Source organism: Chinchilla lanigera, unplaced genomic scaffold, assembly GCF_000276665.1.
Source record: "Chinchilla lanigera isolate Chin_1 unplaced genomic scaffold, ChiLan1.0 scaffold00067, whole genome shotgun sequence".
Taxonomy (NCBI): Eukaryota; Metazoa; Chordata; class Mammalia; order Rodentia; family Chinchillidae; genus Chinchilla; species Chinchilla lanigera.
This window is the reverse complement of record NW_004955468.1, coordinates 2,703,900-2,714,256: the sequence shown is the minus strand read 5'-3', so window position 1 is coordinate 2,714,256 and position 10,357 is coordinate 2,703,900. Positions and strand designations below refer to the sequence as shown.

General features: G+C 54.7%; 1 protein-coding gene across 1 annotated transcript; it reads left to right on the top strand.

Moving 5' to 3' along the window:
• Positions 1-1,335: 1,335 nt before the first annotated feature.
• Kirrel2 (kin of IRRE like 2 (Drosophila)) lies at positions 1,336-9,126 on the top strand (the record flags this gene model as incomplete). Its single annotated transcript, XM_013522336.1, is given in 15 exon segments — positions 1,336-1,597; positions 1,779-1,928; positions 2,690-2,839; positions 3,004-3,164; positions 3,555-3,705; positions 4,033-4,138; positions 4,224-4,372; positions 4,875-5,002; positions 5,097-5,229; positions 5,481-5,581; positions 5,753-5,972; positions 6,452-6,556; positions 6,936-7,039; positions 7,349-7,414; positions 8,368-9,126. Coding segments are annotated over 15 exon segments (2,112 nt in total). The 5' UTR covers positions 1,336-1,545.
• Positions 9,127-10,357: the final 1,231 nt, after the last annotated feature.

Here is a 10,357-nt window from a genome sequence, read left to right as displayed (position 1 = left end):
ATAGAAGCAGAATTTCAGGACCCCAGGACCCTCTCTTAGACTCAGCAGTCCAGATCCCCAGCCTTTCTCTCCGAGGACCCTTGAGTTCAGGTCTCCAATCCTCTGGCTTTTGCCTGGGGTACACAGGACTTAGGCCAGATGTTCACTGTCTGTTGATTTTCAAATCCTAGCCCTGTATGTGTGTGTGTGTGTGGGGGGGGGTTAAATCCACTGGCTCTAGGATTTAAGACCAGATATTCTGACCCTGGCTTAACAGCACCATGCTACACGCCTCAAGGCCCAGGGAGTCCAGATCATCAGCATCTCAGCCAGCAGAGAGCTGAGCCACCAGTGCCTTACAGCCCTTGAAGTCCAACCCCCTGCCATGTAGGTAGGAAGAAGCCCCAGCCCACGAACATCTAAGAGCCTGCATGTGGAGTTTCAATTGCTGCAGGTCCCAGAATGTCAGACCCAGGGTCCCAGCCCCCAGCCCCTTCCCTAGGCTCAGTGTCCCTCCCACCTGCTTGGCCAGCTGCGCAGCGTGGGAACGCCCCAGCTGGACTGCATGGAGCCGTCAGGACAAGCTGCGCGATTCCCAGCCTCTAGGCCTGCGGGAGCTGGGACACTCCCTGCCTCCCAGCCGTCGCCGGGCAACTGAGGCCGAGGGGCCCAGTCTGTGGGTGGGGAGAGGGGCTGGAACTGCAGGGTCCTGGGAAAGGAGGGGCTGGGGTCCCGGATTCCTGGATCTTACTTAGGACGTGCTATGGTTTGAGGCGGTAACAAGGCAACAAAGGGATATTTGGAGGAGGAGTTTTGAAATGTAGGGAGCCGAGCCCCCTTTTTTAGGTTTCCCTGTGGGATTCCGGGACCCAGGTGCCCGCTCCCCGACCCTTAAGCCCAGCGGAGTACTGGGCTGCGCCTCCCCAAGGCGCGGAAACTGGCGAGGCCCTAGAGGCTCCCATTTATAGTTCAGTTTCCACTCAGCCTGGTCCCTCCAGAACCCCGGCTGAGCAACTTTCTTCCACTCTCCCTTCCCTCCACCTCACCCCCAGCCCTTCCCCCATACACACACACACACACACACACACACACACCGACAGGGCGCAGATGTCCAACCCAGGCAGGACCCGCTCTTTGGATCCAGGTGATCCGGCTCCCAGACCCCAATTGCGCTGGGGCGCCCGCCCGCTGGGCAGCCCCCGCCGGGGTGCCCCATTCACACAAGTCCTGGCTGCGTGAGTTTCTCAATGGAAGAGGGCTGGTCTCCCAGGGGGCGGGCGAGGGCAGGGCGAGAGGGATCCGCTCCATCCACTCCACCCTCTACCTCCTGGGTCTTGCAGATTCCGGGGCGCGGAAGTGGCAAGCGTTTCAGACGGACGGAGGCTGTGGATGAGTAAACTTCGGGGACCAAGGACAGTGACAGGGGTCTCCAGCCACTGCACGCCAAGAGTGGGGCGCGAAGGGGGTTCCGGTCCAGAGCGGTGAGAGGTGTGCCGCCCAGAGAGAAGTTGGAGGGAAGCCAGTGCAGCCCCAGGTCTCGCGGACCTTGGGGGACGCACACTGAGGATGCTGGTCGCCGCCCTCCTCGTCCTCCTCTTTTGCTTCAGGGGGCGCGCAGGTACCGGATGCGGAGCAGACGCATGCAGTTTGCCGGCCGCTGCTTTACCAGGGGACCGGACTGCTGCGTCTAAGCCGGGAGCGCTCTGACTTTCCGATTCCGGGGACTGGACTCCTGGGTCGCTGGATGAGAGAGCTCTTACATACGCAAAGCTCAGCTCTCCTGTCCCCCATTCTCCTAGGTCTGTCGCCCCACTTCCTGAAACAGCCGGAGGACCTCGTGGTGCTGCTGGGGGAGGAAGCCTGGCTGCCCTGTGCTCTGGGCGCCTACAGGGGGCTTGTGCAGTGGACTAAGGATGGGCTGGCTCTAGGCGGCGAAAGGGACTTGCCAGGTGAGGCGGTCCTCTGCTCAGCGAGGCGGGGTACTAGAGCGGGTGGGCGCTGCTGTATTTGAAGTTGGACTGTATCCGATGTTTCTATCCTGATGTTTTCAACTTCGGGAAATTGATGTACTAAGGTAAACATTAGGGAGTGAGGTTTTTGAGCTGCTTCTCTGGGGGTGACCCATATAAATAGCTTGGGGATATAAATGCAGAAAAGTTCTGTAAACCAAAATGGACAAGTTGCCAAATCATTACAGACACCCATGCTAGATCATCGCCAGTTTCCCATAAGCCCCCTTATTCCTTTTCCCTTCCATAGTCCAGAGGTAGTACCTAATGTTTATACAGTTATTTTCTTGTTTTGCTTTCTAAGTGCACTGTCCCCAAGTTCGCAGTGTCTCTATCTTGGGACAGAGTCTACCTTGGGTTAGAGTCTCTCTGAGTCCAGGGCACACTTCCGCCATTCCCACCCCTAACCCAACCTTTGGTACTGGGGATTGAACCCAGGGCTTTTGCACTGAAGTACATCCCTAGCCCTTTTTAATGTTTAATTTTAAGGCATAATCTTTAATTTTAAGGTGGGGTTTGAAATTGTGATCTTCTTGCCTCAGCCTCCCACAGTGCTGATATTACAGATGTGTGCTCAGAGCACCCTTTGAAACTGTCTTTCTGTTGAGTGCATGCACCAGTTTTCTGGTGAGGAATGTCTGGGTGAGAGCCTGATGCCAGGTACTTGGAATCGTATGTGACTATCTCTTCCCTGATTCCAGGGTGGTCCAGGTACTGGATATCAGGGAATGCAGGCAGTGGTCAGCATGACCTCCACATTAGGCCGGTGGAGCTAGAGGATGAGGCATTGTATGAATGTCAGGCTACACAAGCAGGCCTCAGATCTCGACCAGCCCAACTGCACGTGCTGGGTGAGGACTCAGCCTACCTGTTTCTTGGCGGGGTGTGTGTGTCGGGGGAGCCGGTATTAACCGGGACTGTCAGTTCTGGGTGCCCAGTGGGTGATACACTGAAGTGGAGAAGATGGGGATCTCTGGGCCCAAGATCTAGTTCTGACCACATCTCTATCATTCAGTGCCCCCAGAGCCCCCCCAGGTTCTGGGTGGGCCCTCTGTGTCTCTGGTTGTTGGAGTTCCTGCGAACCTGACCTGCCGGAGCCGTGGGAATGCCCGCCCTAACCAGGAGCTGCTGTGGTTCCGAGATGGAGTCCGACTGGATGGGACTACCTTCCACAAGGTCAGGCCCAAATCCTTTTGTCAACCATTCCTCATCCGGTGAAACTCGGGTCCTCTCTGACCATTGGTTCATGCAAAAGAGAAGGAGGCTGAGGTTCAAGGGTTGGCCCTCTTGAAATGTGATTCAAGGTGAGGGCTTTAGGGCCAGACTACTCAGGTTCAAATTCTGCCTTAACCACTTACTAACTGATCTTCAGTATGTTATTTAACTTCTCTGTCCCTCAGTTTCCTTATCTGTACAATGGGGATGATAGTAAAATGTACTTTACAGAGTACTTGTAAGATTAAACAGAATAATACTTAGAAGTGCACAGAAGAGTGCCTGACACATTGTTAGCACTATTATGTATAAGGGGTAGATGAAATCATTGCTATTATTCATATCCTTCAGACCCTGCTGAAGGAAGGGACCGCTGGGTCAGTGGAGAGCACATTATTCCTGACCCCTTCCAGCCATGATGATGGAGCTACTTTGGTCTGCAGAGCCCGGAGCCAGGCCCTGCCCACAGGGAGGGACACGGCTATCACATTGAGCCTACAGTGTGAGTTCAGCTGGCCTTAGGAGACAGGGAGTGGAGCCCAAACTCCTGGGTCTGAAGGAGGGAACTGTGGGTCTGGGGTTCCTGAGATAAGAGGATGCCAGGTCCTAGACTCCAGGATATAGAGCAGGACAGAACAAAAGAGCAGGAGAGAACAAAAAGATGGCACAATGGGCCACCTGGGGGAATTGGGAAGTAGAAGCCCAGACTCCTGCTCAAAGGGAGAAAGAGACTAGAGTGTAGGTCCCTGGGATGGAAGGACTGGGGAATGGGCTGCAGTGGAGGTGTTCCAGGTCCTTGTAGGCCAACACTTGCCCCCCATTCACCCAGATCCCCCGGTGGTGACTCTGTCTGCTGAGCCACAGACTGTTCAGGAGGGAGAGAAGGTCACTTTCCTGTGTCAGGCCACGGCCCAGCCTCCTGTCACTGGCTACAGGTGAGAACAAAGGACTCTCTCCAGCTGGGAAAGCGTGGGTTTAGAGAGGGGTGGGACAATATCAAAAGCATCATCACCTCCGCAGGTGGGCGAAGGGGGGCTCCCCGGTGCTCGGGGCCCGCGGACCAAGGTTGGAGATTGTGGCCGATGCCTCCTTTCTGACTGAACCGGTGTCCTGCGAGGTCAGCAACGCTATGGGTAGCGCCAACCGCAGCACCGCGCTGGATGTGCTGTGTGAGCAGGGGCGGGGCCCTGGGTGTGGCCAAAGTGGAGCGTGGCTGGGGCGGGCTGTGGAGGGAGAAGGTCCCGGAGCAGTGCTGCAAGGCTGTAATTCCAGCCCTCTGGGAGGCTGAGGCAGGAGGATCACAAATTCAAGCCCAGCCTGGGCAACTTAGTGATTTAGCAAGACACTGTCTCAAAATAAAAAACATCTGGAGATATAGCTCAGTGAGAAGACCCTAAATTCAATCCCTGGTACAAACAAATAAGAAAGAAAGACAAAGAGAGAGAAAGAAAGAAAGAAGAGAGAGAGAGAAAGCAGGGTTTGGCTGTATGAGTTCAGTCCAAAGTGGGCAAAAGGTGGGTCCAGGGCCTGTAGACATGGACAGTTAGTAGGAAGGGTGTTGTGGTCTGAGGGTCTATGCTTAAACCCTTGTGCTTTTTCCTGAGAAGCTGATCCCTGGGTTGGGGGTTTCATTTCACCCTTGCCACATGATCCCTCCTCTCCCCTCTCCAGTCGGACCCATTCTGCAGGCAAAGCCAGAGGCCAAGTCAGTGGACGTGGGGGAAGACGCCTCCTTCAGCTGTGTGTGGCGTGGGAACCCCCTCCCACGGATAACCTGGACCCGCCGAGGCGGCACACAGGTAAAGCCTGATCTGGGGACGGTGCCAGTAGCTGGTGGTGGGTTGGGCTTGGCCTCCTGGCAGTCAGGACTCTGATGCCCCTTCCCCGTCCCAGGTGCTGAGCTCCGGGCCCACCCTGCGACTTCCATCGGTGGGGCCTGAGGATGCGGGCGACTATGTGTGCAGAGCTGAGCCAGGGCGCTCAGGCCGGGGCGGCGGCGCAGCAGAGGCTAGGCTGACTGTGAACGGTGAGCACAGGGGGGCTGAGAGGTAGTGAGCAGGCAGAGGAGCAAGTCTCATGGGAGCCAGCCTGTCCCTGAAACAAGCTGATAGGTGGAAGAGCCTAGAGAGTGGAGCTGGACCTGTTGAAGGCCTTGAGGGGGATCAGAGTAATGGCCTGGTTGGTTGGGGTTAGAGGAGGGTCCCGGTCTTGCTTTGTTCAGAATCAGCTTTGGGGAGGGTGAGGCCTCTCCTGTGTGGTTCACGATTTCCATTCCAGCTCCCCCAGTAGTAACCGCTCTGCACTCTGCGCCCGCCTTCCTGAGGGGCCCTGCCCGCCTCCAGTGCCTGGTGTTCGCCTCCCCCGTGCCAGAAGCTGTGGTAAGGAAAAGTCTCCCTACCATGACCCACTCAGCCATCATCCCTGACCTCCCATTGGACCCCTGAAATGGCTGTGACTTTCTCTGACTTTCTGGGCATCCTGCCAGCTCGTCCTCCCTCCCATCTCCTCAATGATCTCACTTTCCTGTTTTCGTTCTTTCTTGCCCTTAGGTCTGGTCTTGGGAGGAGGGCTTCCTGGAGGCGGGGTCCAGAGGCAGGTTCCTGGTGGAGACTTTCCCAGCCTCAGAGGGTCTAGCGGGTCAGGGTCCAGGCCTGATCTCTGTGCTACACATTTCGGGGACCCAGGAGTCTGACTTTAGGAGAGGCTTCAACTGCAGTGCCCGGAACCGGCTGGGTGAGGGAGGTGCTCATGTTCACCTAGGCCGTAGAGGTGAGACACTGTGCTGCAGACCCCAATCTGTGGGATTCAAACCCCACAAACACAGGGATCCTCTGATTGAGGCTTCTAAACTATAAGGCCCTCAAGTGCAGAGTCCCCAAACTTAGGGAACATCAAAACTATGGGCCTCTTGAATTCCCACGACCCCCTAGAACAATTCTCTCAAAAACAGAATCCTAAACCCTAACGTTTGGGGGCCCCAAAGAAAGGAACCTGTAAATTTGGGATGCTGCAAAGTAAAAGACCCTTCCAAGCTCTAAGACTCCCTAAAATCAGGGAATTTAAACTTCCTTATTCTCAACCTTGGGGAGCCTCAATTTCATGGGCCCTTAAACCACAAACTAAAGAACTATCAACCTTGGGAATCTCCCAGCTTGGTGAACTTTTGAGCCCAGAGATTACCAAACCCGGGCCCAGAGTCTCTTTCCAGTTGTGACTCAGCCTTCTCAGGATTCTCCTGCTCCCTACAGACTTGCTGCCCACTGTGCGGATAGTGGCTGGAGTAGCAGCTGCAGGCACGACTCTTCTCATGATCATCACTGGGGTGGCTCTCTGCTGCTGGCGCCACGGCAAGTGTCAGTGCCTAAGCCCTGCCTGCCCCCTCCCCATGAACCCCAGCCCTGCAGCCCCGTATGCCCCACTGACTGCTGGCCTTGGGGCCTGGCTCCAGTACAGTCTCTAGTCCTGCATAGGGCTGGGCTAACTTTCAGGCCCTTGCTCCCTCCTCTGTATTAACTTGGCCTCTTTAAGGTCACACAAACACACACACACACACACACACACACACACACACACGCACACGCACACGCACACACGCACGCACACGCATTCACAGGGTTCCTTGGTTCCTAGCCTCCCCAGCGATTGGCCCATCCCCTCTCTTCCTGATTATTGGTCTCCACAAACTGACCCTACCCATTTGCTTACCTCCGCCTCTCTCTGTCTGGGCCTTAGCCTCTTTCTCCAGGCAAAAGAACCTGGTGCGAATCCCAGGAAGCAGTGACGGCTCCAGTTCACGAGTTCCCGGGGAAGAGGAGACAGGCAGCAGTGAGGATCGAGTAAGACGCCAGGGTCCTCAGGCCCAATAATATCCTAGTCCAACTAAACCCCCAAACTCAAATATTGCCCTAGTCTAACAGTGACCTCAAACCCTGATATCCCCCAAGTCCACATGTGCCCCTGACCACTGATGCCTTAGGCCCAGTATATCTCCAGGGCCCTCTTGTTTCCTGAGTTCAGACCTCAGTCCAGCTGCTCTGAGGCATCCCTCCTACCTGGCCTGCACTGCCAGGCCAGCGGTCCTTGGGGTCTGACTCTGGGGCAGGAGGATCATCTGATAGTTCCTTCTCACTGTGTCCCCTCCCCAGGGTCCCACTGTACCCAATGACCACAGTGACCTGGTTCTGGATGAGAAAGAGGCTCTGGAGACTAAGGTGAGTGTTGAGAAGGGAGGGTCCCTTTCATTCCGTCTCCCCTGGGAGTAGGACCTAGCCCCTCTCCTGCCTCCTGGGCCATCTTGTCCAGCTCCATTATAGTCGTGTTCCAGGCCTCCTAAATGTATCTCCTTGGTCGCCCCTGCTCTGTCTCAGAGTCCCATACTGGCTTTTCCCCAGACCTGTTTCTTCTTGGGGTCCCGTCTCAGTAGAGCCCCACTGATTCCAATCCTTTTTCCTCTGCGCTAGGCACATGCTATTTTCTTGGCCCAGACCCCTCCCACTCTTCTTCTCATATCCATCTGATTCCCTCCTTTATTCTTCCAGTTTCCACCCAGACATTGTTTGTTCTAGGCAACCTATGCCTCCCTCCGAAGGGCCGCGCTCTTCTGGCTGTGCTTTGCCCATCACAGCCACAACCACTCTGAGCGGGGCTTCTCCATCACAGCATGACCACTGTGCTGAGAGGTCCCCCATCACAACCTGTCACTGCCTGTGCTTTCCTCAGCCACAGAGCTGACCCCTGTGGGCTCTGTTTGAGGATTTGTCATTTTGTTCTTGGCTTGGGATCTGCACAGGGACATCCTCGTGAGACATCTCCAGTAGTGGCACAGGGCATGATATGGAATCAAAGCTAAGGGCTGTTAGGCAGGTGGATGACTCTCTCTCCTTGCTTCTGCATTCTCTCCCCTGAGCAAGCCTATGTCCCTCTGTCTCCATCTTGTTCTCTTTTCGTCTCTATCTCTGCCTATTTCCTTTCCCTTCGTCTTCTGTGGCTGTTTTTCTATCTCACTTTGTCTCTCTGCTAGTCTATGCGTCTGCCTGTCTTTGGGTCTCTGCCTGCTCCTTTTTCTGTCTTTTAATTTCTAGGTCTGGCTTTTTCCCACTGTGTCTCTCCATCCTCACCTCTCGGTACTGTTGCATATCTCACCAAGTCCTCTTTTTCCCCTCAGGACCCAACCAATGGTTACTACAAGGTTCGAGGGGTCAGTGTGAGCCTGAGCCTTGGTGAAGCTCCTGGAGGAGGCCTCTTCCTGCCACCCTCATCCCCCCTTGGACTTCCAGGGACCCCTACTTTCTATGACTTCAATCCACACCTGGACATGGTGCCCCCCTGCAGACTGTATAGAGCCCGGGCAGGTTATCTCACCACACCTCATCCTCGAGCTTTCACCAGCTACATCAAACCCACATCCTTTGGAACCCCAGATCTGACCTCTGGAACACCCCCCTTTCCATATGCTGCCTTCCCCACACCCACCCACCAGCGACTCCAGACTCATGTGTGACAACTCTGCATTTGAAGAGTCCTGGGATCTTCAACTTGCCATAACGGACTGTTCTGGATTCTGAGGTGCCAGAACAAGTTGACAACCTTATTCCTCCAAAACTGAACATTGAGTGAAGGAGGGAAAGAACATTATAATTGTCAGGATCATTGATACATAGTCAGCTCAGCCAAAGGGGACACCTCAGATAGGAGCAAGACGGTCACCATGCCTAATCTGTTCTCCTGCATAAAAGATATTCAAAGTGATGGACAGTCCTTTGCAAAGATGAGGTTTGGGAGCAACAGGAGTAAGGGGTAGGGATGGAAGTCATTTCTAGCTCTTGAGGGAAGGTTTTTCAAGATGACTTCTGGCATAGATAAGGAAGGTAGTACAGGGTAAGTCATGATGAAAGACAACAGACTCCATCTTGTCCTGGCTTTCATTTGGCCAGCGAAAGTGCTGCCAAGATGGCCAGCCACTCTCTGAGAACCCAAGACGGCCACCATCTTGATTCCTTGCATCTACTTCCTTAGAGACTCTGAACCAATTGGGCCCAAGGAGTGGGGACAGGGTGAGAACTACTACTGTGGAGGTGAAAGGGAAACTAGGGATAAGGATATTTATGTTCAATTAAAAAAGCCAAAGAGGCAAACATGTCTTGGGGATTCTCCTGGCATTACTACTTTCCTTCAAGGAAGAGACCCACTGGCTCTGGCCCAGAGTCCTTTCTGTAGGAGCCCTAGCCTATGGAGTGACTAGAGGAGCAAGACCCTGGGCCACCTTTCAGCTCCTTGCCGATTGTTTATTTTAGCACCGTAGGCTCTTTTAATATAGATCTACACAAACATACACACATAGACTTTGCAAATGAAACAGACACACATGTACGGTTGTTCCCACAAGACACACTCATAGAAGTCCTCACAGATGCACGCAGAGGACATGGCTGCCCCAGTTGGCCAAGGGAAATAGAATTCTACACTGAGAAGACAAAGCAGTGAGCCCTGAAAGGGAGTTGGGAATCAAACCAGGGGCAGATAAATGGAAATTTCCTGATCCTTGGGGATGGGGGCTGGGGCACACCTTTTTTCTGAGGTGCTCTGTCCTTGATAGGTATGAATTGGGTAACTGATTCTAGTCATCCTTAGAAAAGGGGCGTGGGGACTTTGGTTCATGGATCTTCGAGCCGGAGTTAAAGGTCCAGACACCTGGGACCAGTGGAAAGCACAAAAAGAAGACTGAACTCCGGGTCCCGGGGAGAAAGGGTGGGGCCCTTGAGGGCTAAGAGCGCGGGATCTGCGCAAGGAGAGGACTGGGTCTTAACTGCTGTGTTCTTGGTTGGGGAAAGTTTGGGAGCCTGTATTCTTGGAACCTGAAGTGGAATATTCTCCTTTTTCGAGGGGAGCGGGTTTCAGATGCCGGCACCCCTGGAGGGAGGACAAAGCCCGGCGGTGGGTGTGTGGGTCTAAAGAGGAAGGGGGTGGGGTCGGAGTCCTGAGGTTGGACTCAAAATCCAAATCAGCAGAACCCACGACCCGGTCTCGAGGCTTGGCCTTGGTTTGGGGTGGGACGCCCGGAATCTCTTGGGGCGGGGACCTGGCGCAGGCTCCCACCGGGGGTTCCCGAGCTGCGCGGCTCTGCGCAGAGCTGCCACGCTATTGTCCTGGCCAGG